The sequence below is a fragment of the Acanthochromis polyacanthus genome, chromosome 1, assembly GCF_021347895.1.
Source record: "Acanthochromis polyacanthus isolate Apoly-LR-REF ecotype Palm Island chromosome 1, KAUST_Apoly_ChrSc, whole genome shotgun sequence".
NCBI lineage: Eukaryota > Metazoa > Chordata > Actinopteri > Pomacentridae > Acanthochromis > Acanthochromis polyacanthus.
Window position 1 is genome coordinate 12,474,646 of NC_067113.1, and position 19,316 is coordinate 12,493,961.

The 19,316-nt window shown below is 41.1% G+C and overlaps 2 protein-coding genes across 5 annotated transcripts in view; both read left to right on the plus strand.

Annotated features, from left to right (window-relative positions):
- Positions 1-1,530: 1,530 nt before the first annotated feature.
- The window catches only part of LOC110955846 (alcohol dehydrogenase 1-like), a 322,968-nt gene continuing 305,182 nt past the window's right edge, over positions 1,531-19,316 (plus strand). Inside the window, exon 1 of one of the 4 annotated variants that reach the window (XM_051940623.1) lies at positions 1,531-1,566. Coding sequence is in view for 1 of the 4 variants with exons in the window: in XM_051940844.1 (XP_051796804.1) it covers positions 7,320-7,337 (18 nt within the window). In the remaining 3 variants the exon portion in view is untranslated. The other 3 variants (XM_051940782.1, XM_051940592.1, XM_051940844.1) reach the window with 3 other exon arrangements.
- LOC110972706 (alcohol dehydrogenase 1-like) lies at positions 9,826-11,676 on the plus strand. The gene is made up of 5 exons (XM_051941501.1): positions 9,826-9,867; positions 10,512-10,772; positions 10,857-10,989; positions 11,220-11,358; positions 11,465-11,676. Exons 1-5 carry the CDS (start codon positions 9,865-9,867, stop codon positions 11,496-11,498), a joined length of 570 nt encoding a protein of 189 aa, XP_051797461.1. The 5' UTR covers positions 9,826-9,864; the 3' UTR covers positions 11,499-11,676.

Genomic DNA, 19,316 nt, shown 5'->3' on the forward strand with positions numbered 1-19,316 from the left:
CTATCCAGCCTCTGGTTCCTGAATCTCCTAGTAACTTGTGTTTGCTTGTTCCTTGTCTGGATTGCCCACCTGCTCGTGTTCAGCCTGTCCCTTATCTGCCCTGGCTTATCCGTCTCTTGGCAGTTATCGGCTTCTCTGCACACCACCAGCCAGCACCTCTCCTCGTCCTCCTGCCCTCCTGGATATCACTCACCTGGTCCACAACCACCTCTTCCACCCCTCCCTGACATCTCATACCAAGCCTGTCGCCGCAGTCTCCAGCCACTGTGATTTCTGCCACCTGTTGCACACCGAGTCCTCTCCTGCCGCATCTCAGTGAGAAGACTCTCTGGTTCTCCTGACACCATTCCCCTCAGTTCTGTCCAGCTAAGTCCCAGTCCCCAAATCCCAGAGTAGTGTAGCTCTCTTTAGTTACAGTAGTCTTGGATTTTCTAGTATTTATATTCTGAGTTATCTTGTTCTGATGAACTTCTGTCTTGTAGTAAACCTCTAAGGTTACTATTCTTTCACGAGAGATTCATGATTCAGTTTATCCTGAGTTTTTATGTCTAGTGAGCGTAGTCACTCTTCTGTGCTTGTAACCTCTGTTATAATATCCTATTTCTACTGTTTTTGATCTTGTAGGTTAGTATGTGTTCATGATTATGTTAACTCTAGTTTTTTCTAGTGAGTGTCATTACTCTTCTTAGCTTTGTTGTCTGTTAGTATTTCAGTGTCAAGCTCTGCATCTAGTACTTGCCTGCCTAGGTATTACTTTCTGTGGGTTAGTTCATTTCTTTTAAATATTATTGTAGCCCTTTTTCCCCACCAGCCTGCTAGGGGCTAACCTGAGTTGCTGTTTTGACAGAATCAGTTCCTGTGAACCTTTTCTGGTTGTAGTTTCCCGGTAGTCATTTGTAGTCCTGTTGTATTTAGATTTTCTGTCCTGTAAAATAAAAGCCTTTGTTGTACACTACCAGTGCTCCATCTCTTTTCTTCCACTTAAGCTTCTAGGAACCTAGCACTTATCTAAGACTACAGAGCTGGTGCAAGTTCAGTAGTGATAATATTCAAAATGTCACTATTTCTACAGTCCGGTTCACATGGTTTCTGTTACTTGTATAGAATAGATCTTGTCACTGCTAAATTACAACAAAAGGCAGTTGAGCATTAACTGAATTTAATAATCTGCTGCAGTTACTTTGCTGATAGTTGAAGATTTGTTCTCCAGAAGACACTGTCAGACATGGTCACTCACATATAACCAGGGTACAGCTGTCAGGGTTAAACTATGTGCTTGGCTTGAATATATTATTTCAGACTGTGTCACAAAATGATGGAATTTGTGCCATCATTCAAATAAAATCTGCATTGAAAGAACCAAAAACTGATCTAAAAAAAATTTCCTTTCCATTTCTTTCCTTTTTTTTTTTTTTTTTACAGTAATCAATAATATCCATAGTACAACTGCAATCAGAAACTCTCAAAGTCTGGTTGCTGACGTAACTTCTCATCAAGCAGCAGTATTTAAACATTGAATCCAGATCCAGTTCTTCTCAGTCCAGCAACTCTTGTCCTTCTCAACTCCTCATTTGTCCTGGCTGCAGATATGGCTACAGCTGGTAGGGTAGGTGCAAAATTCTACATGGGAGTACTCATATTATCTGTAATGTTTGAGTGTGTTTTTCAAAATGGTATATTGCAAACTCAAAGAAAGTAGGTAGTACAACAAATTCATGCAACAAACCTCACACTGAAACATTCACTTGGATATAAGACTTGCAAGTGTTCATAAAATGTTTGAGTGTATTTTTGCTGTTTTGGAGATGATTTAGTGGTGAAATTGTGGCTGGGTGTATCTAATAAATGTGGTAATATCTGAAAATGCAATCAAAAGGTGTTTCAGTGCTTTCATATGTTGACATATTTAGATTTACTCAGTAATAGTAAATGTGCCAACCCTACATTAAACTATATTGTTCTGTCAAATTAAAGATTTGCCGAATAACATGTGGCGCATAAACTATTGCATTTAATATGTTTGTCTTCTTTTACGGCCAACTGCATGTAAGACGGCGTAGTCTCTACTGTGCTGTTTACATGCAACCAAAAAATCGAAAATAAGTCACTTTGATATCATTAAATATGTGTTTGCTTTGACATGAAAGCATCAAGAAAGCCAAGTTTTTAAGCTAAACTTAGCATAATGCAACGAAATGCTTTACTGTAATGTGTTATATATGTGTTATTTGAGTGTGTACTTGGAGTGTTCGATAGCACCTTCTCACCCTGGCTTACTTAAACTCCTGCAGCACCCAGAAATGTTAGATATCATGCTGATGTCACTATTCCTGTAGGTCATCAAGTGCAAGTGGCCTGGGAGCCCAACAAACCTCTGGTGATTGAGGAGATTGAAGTGGCTCCACCTCAGGCCAACGAGGTCCGCATCAAGGTGAGCGATGTCCACAACAAGGCCCATACATATACATACACCGATATGTCACTGTGCTCATGAATAAGAAGTATTGAATAAATGTTACTTACATTCATGAGAGATTAGAGCTTTAGGGCTTCACTGATCAGAAATGACCACAACCCACATTTCTCGCACAATACACAGCTGAATTCAACATTCAGTCATAATCAGTATATTAGGTAAAGACACTACATGGAAGCATTTTTCAAGGTCTGGTCAGTTTTGATATTTTGGGCTATGTCGCTTCCATAACGCATTGTTTTGGATAAATGAAAATTAGCATGCGTAAAATAAAGTAATACCTAATTTGTGTATTTCAACTTAAAATTGCAACCAAAAAACCCCCCAAAAAACTTGTAATACAAAAATAATAGAATTGTGGAAGTTTTATGTTGATATGTATAAGTTAATAATGGTTTTCAATAAAGTTGTTTGTAATATTTGAATGCTGTTTTTTTTTCAGTGAACCAGTAGTCTCCACCTCTGTAACAATTTCACATACCAAACTTGTCAGTTTTAATCCTCAGATGTACCTCACAGAGTTACACTTTACTTTCAGATAATTTTTAGTAGTTTTGGTTTCCACACAGTCCAATATTGTGACACATCATTTCTATATTTATACTCCTGGTGGACGGACGATCAAAACAAGGCTAAATTCACTTATATGATGTCAGACATGTTAAACTTCTAGTTTGACACATCAACAAGTAGAATAAAAGATTGTAGAGGAGAGCATTGTATAAACTGATCATGATGTAGCTATTGAATCAATGTTCAGCAGATCCTTTACATGAAGAAACATAAAGAATGGGCCATCCTGGATCATTCTTTATGTTTCCTCGACAAAAAAAGACAATTAATCAATTGTCTTTTTTTGTCATATGCTGAATTGAGTGTTTCTTGTGGCATTGTCCGTGGGAGTGACTTTTGCTGTTGATTTGACCCCGACTTCCCGCGGGGTCAGAAGTCAGTCAGAAGTGTTTCTGATAGCCATTTCGTTGTTTGTAGTCCTGGCAATGTATATATCTCATCTGTCAGCCTTGGAGATAGGGTGAGGAGCTCAGACATCCGGAGAGAGCTCGGAGGAGAGCCGCTGCTCCTTCACATCGAAAGGAGCCAGTTGAGGTGGTTTGGCCATCTGATTCGGATGCCTCCAGGGAGACTTCCTTTGGAGGCTTTCCGAGCATGTCTGCCTGGGAGGAGACCCCGGGGTAGACCCAGAACTTGCTGGAGGGATTATGTATCTCGTCTGGCCTTGGAACGCCTCGGAATCCTCCAGGGAGAGCTGGAAAGCGTCGCTGGAAGGAGGGACATCCTGAACGACCTGCTTCGCCTGCTGCCTCCGCGACCCGGATAAGCGGAAGAAAATGGAAAATGGATGGAGTTGTCCCTGTGAGTAGTTAACCACTGAAAATGACCAAAATGACCAAAAATCTCACAATTAATCCAAGATCGTGGACTTCCTGTTGGGTTTAGGTTTTGGGCCCCATAGACTTTTTTTTCGCCCTGATGTGCTACATGCATATCAAATATTGTGGATGTAGATGAAACGTGCTGCGGGGGCTATTTGTTAAAAATACTGCAGGGGGTGCTATGGCAGTGCTGAGATGCATACAGTGTCCTTCCTTTAGCCATGTTAGGCTGGGTGCTGCCAGGCCTAGATAGTGCCCTCCCCCTCTCTCTTTTCCTTTCCTTCCAGGGTGGCTCAGCAGTGCAGTGGTGGCGGCAGGTGTGCCTCATCAGCCGGAACTAGGAGCAGGTGGAGAACGCCTAATCAAGCTCTCCCTGCCACAATATAAGCAGACGCCTCACAACTCTCAAGCGCCAGATCGTGACAGAGCGGGTAGGGTTCACAGTCGTTTGTTAAGCCAGTCTGTCTGCGCCAAAACTCCTTTACTAACCTTTGCTGTTCTCCTCTCTCTTAGTTCCGGATCCACCTGCTCCTGTTTGTGCCTTCCACCTCACCGCCTTCACTAGATTCCGGATTACGTTTCTGAGAAGAGGAAATTCTCACCTGTGGTGTTGCAACCCCACTGGCGTCCTGTCCACTCACCTGTCGTCGCTTATACCAAACACCATCTGGTCCAAGCACGCTGCCCCACAACCTGGCTTCCCCTGCTGTGAACTTGTCCCGAGCATTCTTTGTAGTAGTGAGTTTAATCGTAGTTTCGCTCTCGTACAGAGCACTGTTAGTATTACGTTGTTCCTAGCTTCTCTTGTAGTTTAGTGCATAGTCATAGTTATTGCCCTCGTTCAAGAGCTCAGTTTAGTATTGCCTCGTGGGTCCCTTGGATTTCTTAGTTGCTTCGCTTCTGTTTAGTAATTAGCATATTTGTCGTCTTGCCTAGGTGTTCCCTGTCACTAGTATTGTATTCTTGTGTTTATTAGTCTCCCTGGTCCCGAGTTGTCACCAGACGTTTTTGGAGCTGTTAGCTCGTTTGTAGTCCGAGTATCTGTTTGTAGTTCCTTGTATCACTACAATAAAATACTGTGTTGCACTCAAATCTGCCTGTTCATTTCCTGCACCTGAGCCACCCTCAACTTTGTAACAAGCCAACTGTGATGTGTGTGGCAATTCTGATGTATTTCTAATGTGTCAAAAAGTATTTACTGCTTTATGGTGAAGGATCAAATTTACAGGGGTCGCCATGACCACACCTTTAGACCTTTGAGGAACATTTTGATAATTTTTCATCACTATATCCTGTTGTATGTACTGGCCAAATTTGAGATCTCTTGGAGTTACCCCCTAGGAGGAGTTCATTCTTGAAAATGACAAATCACCAAAATTTGTCCAATTAATTCAAAATAGCGTATTTTCTGTTAGGTTTAGGGTATGGGTCCAAGAGGATTTTTTTGTGCGCCCTGATGTGCTACATGTGCCTCCTAACTTTTGTAGGCATAGATCAAACGTGCTGCGGGGGCTATTGATTAAAAATGCTGCAGGGTGCGCTATAACCAGGCGTAAACTAACCGTGATGTCACCCGTTGGTTTCAACGCCGAGAAAATGAAGCCCGGATTTTGCTACTTCCTGGTCGCCGTTTTGGATTTTTTGAAGCCAGTGACGTAAAAAGCGTCATCAAACAGACTGGACCGGAGAGCAACTAGGGGCAGGACTGGCTGAGGACTCTCTTATCCCACCCACATTTTACCGCAGAGGCTTCTGTTGCTGTCTATCAAGTATAGCCACGCCCCCTGGCGCCGCCAACTTTAACGATTTATTTAAAATTCAGTATTGATTTATTTTAAGATCGGCCACCTGATCTCTCATTTTGACCATGAAAACTAACGGGAAAAAATCCTGAGCTGTCGAAAATCAGTCTATCAAATTTTATTTTTTCCAAAAATGAATTGGGGTCTATGGAGAAAAAGCTTTTTGGAGCCAACCCTAGCGGACGGCGTGATATTGCAAGTTTTTGACACTTCCAGGTTGGCTTCAATTCTGGAGCCAGATGCTACGTCCACTATATATACAGTCTATGGCTATAACACAGGCAGTGCCGAGATGCATACGGCGTCCTTCTTTTAGCCAATGGTGATGTATGTGGTAATTTTGGTGAGCTTTTGAGCATTCCTAACCTGTCAAATATTTTGTTTGTCACAGCAACAATGCGTTGCCATAGCAAAATTATTGTATCAAAAGTCAAAATCATCACGCTGTGGTATTGTCATGGTGTGAAGACTCAGACCAGTTTCCAGAATTGTATGACGAAGCTTTGAGCAATGGTGTATGCAAATATAATGTCTAAACGTCCTGTTACAAATAGGTGGCACTCTGACTATGACTAAATGTATGAGTGTGGATGTCTTTAGACTGGGCCTGGTGTCCAGCACATGAAGTTTGGGGCAAATTGGATCATGATTAGCTGAGATATAAACACTTCGGTAGTCATGGTGAGACATCAAAATTTGCTGCACTGTCACAGACACACCTTTTGATGACAAGTCACTATTTTCTCCAGGAATCATCATCAACATCTTAAGGCTTATGTCACCACATCTGAGGTGAATATGCTTAACAGGCTAAGAACAGTACATCAAAGTGTAAAACATGTCATTTCCTGTTGCCAGCAGGTGGTGCTATGATTGTGAATGGATTTCATCATATGGATATGATCAGGGCAGAACACTGATCATGTATGTAAAGTTACAGACAGATTGAAGCATGTTCAGGGTATTTACACAGCACTTGATATCTCATGGAGAAGGATCAAAACTCCAGAGTCTGTCACAGCTGTACCCTTTGACTTTTGATGGACATTTTGATAGCTTTTGCTCACTAAGACCTGTTGTATGGACTGGAAACATCTGAGTGGTTTTGGAGTTACCCCCAAGGAGGAGTTCGCATTTCAAAATGAGCAAAAATGGTCAAAATCATCAAATTTCCCACAGTTAATGCAAAATAGCAAACTTCCTGTTGGGTTTAGGATATGGGCACCGCAGACTTTTTTGTTCAGCCTGACGTGCTGCATATATGTACCAAATTTGTTAAATGTACGTAAAACGTGCTGCCCATACTTGATGTTAGAAATTTTGCAGGGGGCGCTATAGAGTCATTTTGTCACACACCTCTGCACTTCCTATAAAATATAAAAATTTTCACTAATTCTGGTGCATCTGCAAATTTTCCAGCGAATTTCAGCACGTTTCAGCCCTCAAAAACACAATTATTCTGGGAGACAAATAAAAAAAACAGCATTCCAATAGAATCTTTGCACCGTTTGGTGCTCGGACTTTAATCTTGCTTGCGTAAGTCCTGAATTTACAAGCAGTCTCTGGTTCTCCTTTATTGTGCAGTCCAGCAACTCTTGTCCTTCTCAACTCCTCTCTCATTTTTTGATTCCTATCATTGCTGCAGATATGGCTACAGCTGGTAAGGTAGGTGCAAAATTGTATATGGGAGTACCCATGTCAGCTGTGAAGTTTGAGTGTGTTTTTCAAAGTGTTTTATTGTAAACTCGAGCAAGATAGGTAGTACAACAAATCCATGCAACAAACCTCACACTAAAAGATTCACTTAGATATAAGACTTGTAAGTGTTCATAAAATGCTTGAGTGCATTTTGCTGCTTGTGAGGCTAATTTAGTGGTTAAAGTGTGGCTGGGTAACTCTAATAAACCTGCTAATACCTGAAAATACAATCAAAAGTGTTTCAGTGCTCTTATATATTGTTATTAACATGTATTTTTTTGCATATGCATGTCCGTTTCACTCAGACCAGTTAATGCAGTTAATGCAGGAGCATGTCCTGATTTAACCCGACACACAGTTTGAAACTATCCAAGGAACGTTATGCAACTGTTGATAATGGCCAACACTAAGTGGTAGGATGCCAAAAAAGATAACAGTGGAGGCCAAAGAACTCAATGTAGAAACTCAAATGTAACAACACATTTACTCAGTAATATTAAATGTGCCAACCCAACCCTACACTAAATTTTACTGTACTATCAAATAAAGGGTTTGCCAAATAACATGTGGAACTTAGACCGTTGTGTTTTAGAAGATGTTTGTTTTTTTCCAGACCAGCTGTACATAAGACAGTGTACTCTCTACTGTGCTGTTTACATGCAACCAAAAAATGCAAATAAGTCACTTTGATACCATTAAAAAAGTGTTTGCTTTGACATGAAAGCATCAGGGGAGTCAAGTTTTTAAGCTTAACTTAGCACAATGCAACGAAATGCTTTACTTTAATTTCTTTCAAAATATATGTGTTATTTGAGTGTGTGCTTGGAGTGTTCCATAGCACCTTCTCACCCTGGCTTACTTAAACTCCTGCAGCACCCAGAAATGTTAGATATCGTGCTGATGTCACTGCTCCTGTAGGTCATCAAGTGCAAGGCGGCAGTGGCCTGGGAGCCCAACAAACCTCTGGTGATTGAGGAGATTGAAGTGGCTCCACCTCAGGCCAACGAGGTCCGCATCAAGGTGAGCGATGTCCACAACAAGGCCCATACATATACATACACCGATATGTCACTGTGCTCATGAATAAGAAGTATTGAATAAATGTTACTTACATTCATGAGAGATTAGAGCTTTAGGGCTTCACTGATCAGAAATGACCACAACCCACATTTCTCGCACAATACACAGCTGAATTCAACATTCAGTCATAATCAGTATATTAGGTAAAGACACTACATGGAAGCATTTTTCATGCTCTGGTCAGTTTTGATATTTTGGGCTATGTCGCTTCCATAACGCATTGTTTTAGATAAAAGTAAATAAGCACATACTAAATGAGGTAATGCCTCATTTGCTTATTTTACTTGTAACTTATAATACAAAATAAGTAATAGTTTAATAGAAAATAATCAACAATCAAGTTTTATGCTTATATGTATAATTTAAAATAATGTAAGTAATGTCCTGATTTACAAAATATTTTATTGCTAATAAAATACTTCATTAGATCATTGGATACAGTAGCTATGTAGTGGCAGACCTGAAGGGTGTACTCCAATTATTATGCCGTCACACTTCTCAACCTACCCAGGAAAGTTTACTCTAAGGTGCTGGAAGGGAGACTCCAACTGAGTGTTGAACCTGGGATTTAGGAGGAGCAATGCAAATTACGTCCTGCCGATGGCAGGACGTAATTTGCCAATATTGGCCAGCTTTTTACCTTTGCAGAGGAGGTCATCAGATTTCAACCAGCCACTTTATATGTGTTTTATGGATTTGGTAAAGGCCTGTGAACGTATCCTCTGATGGGCTCTTTAGGGGGTGCTGCAGGAGTGTGGGGTGTCTGATTTGTTGTCACAAGCCATTCCGTCCCAATATAATCAAAGTGAGAGCTTTGTTCACGGTTTTGGCACTACGTCAAATACGCTTCTGGTGAGTGTTAGACTTCGCCAAGGTTGCCTCTTCAGAAGATCATGACTTTCATCACGTACTGGAGCGGATTGCAATAACACAATGCAACCATATGTTCAAAAGAATCTTCTGTATTTTTTTTATTGTATTTTTGTTGTCTTTTGTGCAGATTGTGGCAACTGGGGTGTGCCACACAGATTTGTACCACCTGTTTCAGAGTATGAATAAAGAAGCTTTTCCAATAGTCCTCGGCCATGAGGGAGCTGGCATCGTAGAAAGTGTCGGTCCAGGTGTCACTGAATTTCAGCCAGGTCAGCTAAAGCTTACAACATCACCTGTTTAATTTGAGTGACGGCTCATATTTCTGTCTGCATAAGACATGGCAATGAATTGACCAAATACTGTGCCACTCAGTTTAAGAAAAATCAGTTTTTACATTTGTTCTCTTGAAAGTTAGTCAAAAGTTCATTTAACATGTCAAAGTGTTTTATGTTTCAGGAGACAAAGTCATCCCTCTGGCCCTCCCCCAGTGTAGAGAATGTTGCTTCTGTAAGAGTCCAAAGACCAACCAGTGTGAAAAAGCATGGTAAGCTCATTTTAATTCTCATCTCTTTATTTTATTGATCCAAGAGATGCTCGTTTGGTTTTAGACTTGTTTGGAAGTGTATGAACAACTTCAGCACCATGTCTCTACGTGTGCATTCACATTCACGATATACGCAGAACAGCTTTCTGAAAATGGTACACATTGTATCCAATGCAGAGAAATGCAATACAAAGATTTCAAATCACTGAAATAAATTTTTTATTCAGGGCTGCTGATTCTGGTGATGTGATGGCACTGGAATACTCCAGTTTTACCTGTAAGGGCAAGAAGGTGCTGCAGTTTTTTGGAACTAGCACCTTCTCTGAGTACACTGTGATGAACCAGATCGCTGTGGCCAAGATTGATCCTGCAGCTCCTCTGGACAAAGTCTGTCTCCTCGGCTGTGGGATCTGCACTGGCTATGGAGCAGCAGTTAATACTGCTAAGGTGTGTGTGTGTTTGATTGCTGGATGTTCCAACGTGTATTTACACTGAACATGTGTTATAAATGCATACACATCACCAATTTGTTAGGTCAGATATCTGGCATGAAACATTCTGTCTGTGGCTCCACAGCAGTTGAGAAGGTTTGATGTTTATCACTTTGCAGTGAAAAGTCCAACTCCAAGTAATTTTCCTTTCAGGTTGAACCAGGATCCACATGTGCTGTGTTCGGTCTGGGAGCTGTGGGTTTGGCTGCAGTCATGGGCTGTTATGTTGCAGGAGCAAAGAGAATTATAGCTGTTGATATCAATCCAGAGAAGTTTGAGAAGGCCAAGGTGTTTGGTGCTACTGACTTCATCAACCCCAAAGACCACAATAAGCCCATCAGCCAAGTGCTGTCAGAGATGACCAATGGAGGAGTGGACTACTCCCTGGAATGTGTCGGGAATGTGGAAGTCATGGTGAGGCAGACATGTTTACACATATTTTAGAATTGAACCCCTATGTTTGCGAGTCCCCTAACTTTGAGCTGTTTCTCCATGTAGCGTAGTGCTTTGGAGTCTTGCATCAAAGGTTGGGGTGTTTCCGTCATTGTTGGCTTTACAAACATGGAAGACTTTGCTGCTCGTCCCATTCAGCTCATCGCTGGACGTACATGGAAGGGATCCCTGTTAGGAGGTGAGCCAAACATAAGCATCTACACAAACTAATGTGACTGTCCTCAGTGTTGTCATTGGTCACTTTTAATTGGTTATTTATCTCAGCATGTTAACTCATTCAGCATTGGACTGGGAAAGGTGCACAAGTTGTAGCTGGCTCGTTAGGAAAAGCACACTGTCACATTTGTGGTCCACCTTTCAACCAGTTAGTAAGATCAGACTATTTTTGTTCTGTTTTTTGTGGATCAGGATTTAAGACTAAGGATGGTGTGCCTGAGTTGGTCAAAGCCTACCTGAACAAGAAGATAAAGCTGGATGAGTTCATCACTCACAAGATGACTTTGGCCCAGGCCAATGACGCCATTGAACTGATGAAGCACGGCAAATGGTATACACTTATACTCCATCACCATTCATCTTTTAATATCGAGCTGTATGAATCAAAAATTATTGACTGTAAGTTTTGATATTTGTGTTTTTGTTTTGTTCCTCAGCGTCCGGACAGTTCTGAGTGTTTCTCCACAATAAGACCATCATTTTGCTTTCAATGACGGTGCAGCTCAGCTCCAAGATTGTTCAAATTGTGCCAAATGTACTGAAAACACTCTTTAGTGGATTATATGCAGATTGTGATTGGAACAATCATCATGAATGTTCCTATAAGCTAAAGATACAGAATCTGAACAAAATAAACATTCTAAACATTCTCAGTGTCCTATATGTTTGTGTTTCGTTTTTGAGTTATCTGAATGGTATTGAAGTCTTTACAGAAACTGCATTACTAAATTCTGTGCCACATTGTGTTTTGTGTAATAGAAGTGTTCTATTCCGTTGGATTTAGCCCCCATATTCACAGATCAGTCTTGGAACAGTTCATTATAAAATTAACAACGTAATTAACAATTACGTTAATTAACGTAATTAACAACATATGACCCTGAGCTTTTTTGTGTAAATCCATTTTCAATGAAGACCCTAAAGATCGATATTCTCCATCAGCTTCAGACTCTGAACAATGGGATTTTAAATGAATACGCTTTTTTTCACTATTATTTTGTTCTAACGTGACTAATAATAATTCTTAAAAAGTAGATCTCGCACACAAAAATAAATTGTTAAGGATGTGTAAATGTTTATGGCCGGATCAATCCCCTCAGGTCGCAGGGCACAGATTTGCTGTTGGGTCACTACTGACCCCCACAATCACAGTTTATTTTTTGACTCAGACACCCAGAAAGCTGCCTGGGCTGAATTCACAAAGGATCCTGTTTCCACAGGTGTGAGTTATCGCAACATCATAAGCTCCAAAAAGCAGCAAAGTTGACCCTGTTGCTTTGGATGACATCACATTTCATAAATGAATGTACTCATGAAGTCTCATCAGGTATACCTTTGTGCTGCATGCTTGACATCCCTTCAGGTAAACTGGGGTTCTAAATGGTAAATTTTGGCTTGATTTATTATTCTGACAGATCTTCCAAGATTTTGATATTGCAAAATCACATTTTTCAAATTGCTAAGGAAAGAACTGACCTCCAGTGTTACCAGGTAGTTTAAATTTTTGATCCGGTGATCTCTTTTCAGCTCCTTCACCAACACCCTTGAGATTGAGGCAATGTCTTTGTAACAGCTTGTTACTTTGATCCAATGAAGTCCATAGTGTCTAAAGTTACTACGTTTAACCTTTTTTCTGTGATCACACACGTAATTTTGTCAAAAACATACCTGACATGTTTCAACGGAGCCTTCCGTCTTCGTCAGAGGTGTCACTAGGTGGTGTGTGATGCAGTTAAAAACCAGCTGATGTTCACTTTTAGCGATATCCTCTAGCGGCGTGGGGACAGCGGGGTGAACATCAGCAATATTGAATTGAATTGAAACATAAACTTTTAAAAGTTTTCTGAAAATGTAACTCTGCGAGAGACATCTGGACATCAGCCCTCCCCAATGGAGGTTGGTCCAGAAACACTCTCTTGTTAATGAAATGCAAAAGAATCCCTTAAAAGATCACACCTGAAAACTTTTCTTCGAGCCCTCCTTTCCCAGAGTCATCCATGAGGAATCCCAGAGTTCTTTATCCCTGAGCCCTCTGTTACCATCAAATCCTCTTGAACCCTCTTTTCCAAGAGCACTCTTTTCACATGTTTGCTGAGACTGACGCGGAGGCTCCACTCTGTCCACCGCTGTTTCAGCCCACATCAACAAGCCGCAGCATCAACACAAGTAACTTTCCTATATTGTCTTTATCACAAATATCCATTTTTCAGGTTCACAAATTAGCCTACCATCAAATTAGCAGCTGCTTCCAGGTGTGGTCTGTGTTGTAATGAGTGTTTGTGTAAAAGAACTACATAACCCAGCATGCCACGGAAGTGGCTGGACGTCGAGTCACATGTAGATGGGCTGGTTGTGAGAGACACGCTAGTATATATGTAGATTGTTGTGGTCATAATAAAAGTTAAAAGACCAGCTAGCACGCCTCGTCTGCTGATTATAGACAAGCAAGACAACACATGGTGTCAGAAGTGATCGTGAACAACGACGGATGGAAGGTTTGTCACGGGGAACATCGCGTGTATAAAACGGAACAAGTTAGCGACGTGCAAATGGGGCTAGCCATGGCGTGTGATGGCTACGAGCGGCAGCGTGAGTGAGGCAGAAAAGGAGGGACGGATCGAACAAACAGAAGAGGATCTTGTGCCTGAAGAGGAGGACATTGAGCAAGGTTTCTGGCAGCTGAGATTGGACGAGGAGAGTTCAAAGTTGTGCACATTTAACACACCAGAGGGCCGTTACAGGTTTCTTCGTTTACCGTAAGGGATACTGTCAGCACCAGAAGTCTATCACAAGACTATTCATATGATCTTTGAGCACATTCCTGGAGTCGAGACAATGATGGATGACTTCATAATGTGGGGGACCACATGAGAAGAACATGACAAGAGACTGAGGCAGGTGTTGGACAAGACAAGGGAAGTGAATCTAAAACTTAACAAGGGCAAATGTGAGTTTGGAGTAAAAACACTTACCTTCGTTGGAGATGTTGTCAGTGAGGAGGGCGTGAAACCAGACCCAAGAAAAACGTCAGCAATCAATAACATGGAAAGACCAAAGAACAAAGATGAGGTCAGACGATTCTTAGGGATGGTCACCTACCTTGCCAAGTTTGTGCCACAGCTGTCAACACAGTCTGCACCACTCAGGAGTCTTCTAGAACAAAAGACTGAATAGATATGGTCCCATGAGCAAGAGAAATGCTTTAAAAAACAGAAGGAGATCCTCACACAAGAGCCTGTGCTGAAGTTCTATGACCCTGTTGGACTTGTTGGTTGGTTGTCTTCTTCCGACATTATATAAAGAAGTAGTCTACAATTGTAACTATTCTGTCGAGTTTATTACTCTCATTCATCACAGCAACTGGAACATCATCTCATCAGCAGCCATGGTAGAAAAAAATACATCTCCCGCTCACAGAACCTCTTAACGTAAAGCAAAACATTACCGTAAAGTAAGGTCGTAAAAACAAAACAAAACTTCTCCTCACAGGTAATTTCATCAGATAATACCGATCCAAATCAGCACCAGAATGCATGGGAAAACAAACAACAAATCATATACATCAATACAACATATATGTGACAAGATGAGGACATCAAACTTAACACCCTCCCTTGTTCTCATCATCTTAAACCATGGAGTTTATACTCTTAATTTCCAAAGAACCATTTCTTGAACTTAACTATTCTCTCTTTAGTAACAGGTTTTGTCAGAATGTCTGCGTTCATATTTTCTGATGGGCAGTAGGTAATATCTATTTTACCTTCACTCAGTGCTTCATGGATAAAATGATACTTGACATCGATGTGTTTTGACCTTTGCCTATTCACCGGATTTTTGCTTAGAGCAATAGCTCCCTGGTTATCACCATAGATTTTAGCACAGGTGTACTCTTTGTTGTCCATACCATTTAACATTTGTGTCAGGTACATGCTTTCCTGTGTTGTGGCTGTGAGTCCAATGTATTCGGCTTCACAGGTTGATAAAGCCACTGTGTGCTGTTTCTTTGATTTCCATGAAATGGCTGGTCCTTGTTTTGTTAGACTAAAGCAATAGCCTGTGGTGCTACGTCTGTCATCCACAGATGATGCCCAGTCAGAATCGCTGAATGCCACCAGGTTCAAATCCTCCTCACTCTTCCTGAAACAGATCTCATGGTCATTTGTACCCTTGAGGTACCTTAACACGTTTTGCTGCCGTTAAGTTTTCTGTTTTTGGTTTTGCCAGTGTCTGTGATAGTTTACTGACCACCCAACAAATATCGGGTCTGGTGCAGGTCATGGCATAGATCAGGCTACCCACAATCTCGCGGTACTCTTTGGGGTTTGCAATTTCATTTTTGGCATCTTCATCATCAGTGAAACTTTCTACTCTTAATTCACTTGGCGTGGATCTTGATTTACAATCTGACATCCCAAATCTTTTTAGCATCTTCTTGATGTACTTCTTCTGACTCATTTTGATTTCACTTCCTTTTTGTTCAAACTGTATGCCTAGGAAGTGTGAGATTTTTCCCAAATCTTTCATGTTGAACCGAGATTTCAAAGCATCTTTAAACTGGTTCAACACACTATCATTACTTCCTGCAATGATTATGTCATCTACCCAAATGATGACAATGATTGTGTCATTTTCTCTCTTCTTTTTGTAGATACAATGATCACATGAGTTTTTCTCAAAACCATTTTGTTCTAGATAGTCACTGAGCAGTTTATACCAGTTCCTCCCAGACTGTTTTAAGCCATAAAGAGATTTCTTCAGCTTGTAAACTAATTTTTCTCCAGTGTCTGATGTGAGCTCAAAACCTTCTGGTTGTTCTAAGAAGATCTCTTCCTGTATTGGGGCATGTAAATATGCTGTTTTTACATCCATCTGATGTATGATGAGATCATTCTGGACTGCCACCTGCATCAGTGCTCGAACTGAGGTAATGTTTGCAGTGGGTGCAAAAGTTTCATGATAGTCTATTCCTTCTGTTTGACTGTAGCCTTTTGCTACATACCGTGCTTTAAACATTTTGCCTGTATCAGCATGCTCCTTGAGGGCATAAACCCATTTCCTCTTACTGTGTTTCTACCTTCAGGCAGAGTCATTAGTTCGAAAGTGTAATTTTCTTTGAGTGAGTTCATCTCCTCTTGCATGGCCTGCTTCCATCCTAGTACTTCTGGAGATTCCAGGGCCTCCCTATAGGTCTGTGGGACTTCACATACAGCCCTGTAACAATAATCGATACTCACATGAATTAGATCATCATCTTTGCAGTTTGAAGTGTAATCTTCTAAATATTTAGGGGGTCTTCTTTCCCTCCTGGGATGAACTTGGTCTGGACTGTGTTTTTCACCCTCATCTGTATTTTCTTGGTAGTTTGATTCTCCTGTATCATTTGTTTGAGTATTTTCTTCCTTTTCATGCCCATTTTGATCTTGTTGCACTCCAACACTGCTTTTACTGTTAGGATGCTCATGCTCATATGTCTCACTTTCTGAGTCAAATTCATTTGTTTGTGTTTGTTGTTCAGCACTGTTCTTTTTGATAAATTTGACCAACCTGTGTTTTGACACCTTTCCTGTTTGTGGGTTGTATATCAGGTAGGCAGGGCTGTTTTTGCTGAAGCCTACAAATATTCCTTTCTCACATTTTGCATCCAGCTTCTTCTTCTTATGCTTGTAAGCATAGCAGTCTGACCCAAACACCCACATTTTTGAGAGATTTGGTTTTCTCTTTGTCATTGTACAGTATGGGGTATTTTTTGTCCTCTCATTGTAACATCTGTTACGAATGTGGGCTGCATGCTGAACAGCATAGGGCCAGAGTGTCTTTGGTAACCCTTTTTCCAACAACATGCACCTCCCCATTTCAAAGAGGGTTCTCCACTGTCTTTCAGCTGTCCCATTTTGGTGTGGGGAATATGGTGATGATGTCTCATGTCTTATGCATCTCTCTCTTAATAGTGACTGAAAATCACAGCTCATGTACTCTGTACCGTTATCAGACCTGATACATTTGACATTTCCATATGGTGCAATATCTGCTAGAAACTTTTGTGTCGCTAATGTAGTGTCACTTTTGTTTTTGAGAAAATATACTGACACTGCTCCTGAAAAATCGTCTGTGAATAAAATGGCATACTTGTGACCTTCTTGACTGGTTGGCTCAATTGGGCCTGCTAAGTCAGTATGTACAAGTTCTAAAGGTGCACTAGCTTTTGAATCAGGTCTCCTGTTTCTGATGTTAGTAAATTTTCCTTCAGTGCAAACATTGCAATCTAGCTTGGTATTTCCTGTGACTTTCATACCATCTACTACATTTGGCAATTTGAATACATCATCCACATTGCAATGTCCCAAAATCTCATGCCATGTTTTGACATCACAGGTTAAATTTGCACAGTCATTTAACATCAGTATGTCCACGACATCATTACCTTGTCTGTAGTTCTTTGCCGTTTTCAGGTAGTACAGTCTCTCATGTTCTTGAATGTGGAAGACATGTCCATCTCTTGTTTCAAGTCTGTTTTGTTTCTTTTTGAAGACCACTGTTGCTCCATTAGTTGTGGCTGCTTTCACAGAGAAAATATCCTGTGGATATGATGGGATGTACAAAGCCTCCTCCAGGGTGACTGTAATGCTGCTTCCTTCAGAGTCCTCCAGGTATAGCTCCGCATCACCCCGTCCTAATGCCACATTGTTTGTCCTGGATCCATCAGCGAGTTTCATGAAGTGCTTCTTCGGGTCAAAGTCCTCATAAAATCTTTTGAACTTTTCTTTGTCTGTTATAATGTGTGACGTTGCTCCACAGTCCACCATTATTCCTTTTTTTTTAATGTTATCCGGTAGGAAAGCATCGTTGACTTTGAACACAAACGATTTCTCCTCCTGGCACTTCTCTTGTCTTTCAGCTGTCTGTTTTGCATCATCTTTGAATTTGGTCTTTCGCCTACATGTCTCATCGCTATGTGTTGAACTCCTGTGATAGCTGCACCATTTGGGCACACCTTTTGGAAGACAGTCTCTTGCAAGATGTCCTCGTTGTCCACATCCATAACAAGTTACAGAGGATATGTTCACTTTCATGACATTATCAGACTTTGATTTGTTGTCGAATTTTTCGATTTCTTCATAACTCCGTAGATTGCTTTTGAACTGTGTAAACGTCAAGTCTTCGCTGCTTTGTGTTGTATGAATTGCAAAGGGCTTGTATGCTTCTGGAAGACCTTTCAGAATCATAGCTATTATTAGTCCGTCACTTATTGTTTCCTTTGCATTTCTCAGAGCCGTCACTGCTTTCTCAGCACGAATAATGTAGTCAGTCACTGTTTCTTCTTGACCCTTTTTCAAAGCGGTCAGTTCTGTGTACAAGGATATTATTCTGGGCTTACCCTTGCTGGCGTAATGATCCCGCAGTATCTTTAGGGCTTTTCTGCCGTCATCTGCGGCATCCCTCATTACTAGCGACAAACTCTTGTCATCCAGGTACTGAATGAGCTCTGCATAACACTCCGCATTCTTTTCTTGATCAGGTTCATCAGTGGATAGAATAATGTCTTTTAGTCCTATTATTCTCAGATGGCCGAGGAATTTCACCTCCCACAGTTCGTAGTTGTTTTCATCACCGTTAAACACCAACCGTTGCCATCGTCCTCCTGTGTCGCGTCTGGGCCCATAACCTGTTGGACTTGTTGGTTGGTTGTCTTCTTCCGACATTATATAAAGAAGTAGTCTACAATTGTAACTATTCTGTCGAGTTTATTACTCTCATTCATCACAGCAACTGGAACATCATCTCATCAGCAGCCATGGTAGAAAAAAATACATCTCCCGCTCACAGAACCTCTTAACGTAAAGCAAAACATTACCGTAAAGTAAGGTCGTAAAAACAAAACAAAACTTCTCCTCACAGGTAATTTCATCAGATAATACCGATCCAAATCAGCACCAGAATGCATGGGAAAACAAACAACAAATCATATACATCAATACAACATATATGTGACAAGATGAGGACATCAAACTTAACAGACCCAGAGAAGCACACCAGGATTTCAGCAGATGCATCACAGTACGGCCTGGGAGCAGTGCTGTTGCAGCAGCATGAGGAGCAGTGGCAGCCGGTCGCCTACGCTTCCAGAGCCTTGACAAGTGCTGAGTCCAGGTACGCACAAATAGAAAAGGAGCTGTTAGCAAGTCTGTATGCATGTGAGCCTTTTCATCAATATGTCTGTGGTCGAACCTTTGAGGTGGAGACTGACCATAAACCTTTGGTGTCCATCATGTCCAAACCACTGAATGA

Bases quoted from the DNA above. Each gene is read 5' to 3' on its own strand.
- LOC110972706 (XM_051941501.1), top strand. The intron at 10,773-10,856 runs GTGAGGCAGACA...TTCTCCATGTAG, and splicing joins TCGGGAATGTGGAAGTCATG to CGTAGTGCTTTGGAGTCTTG. The intron at 11,359-11,464 runs GTATACACTTAT...TTTGTTCCTCAG, and splicing joins CTGATGAAGCACGGCAAATG to CGTCCGGACAGTTCTGAGTG.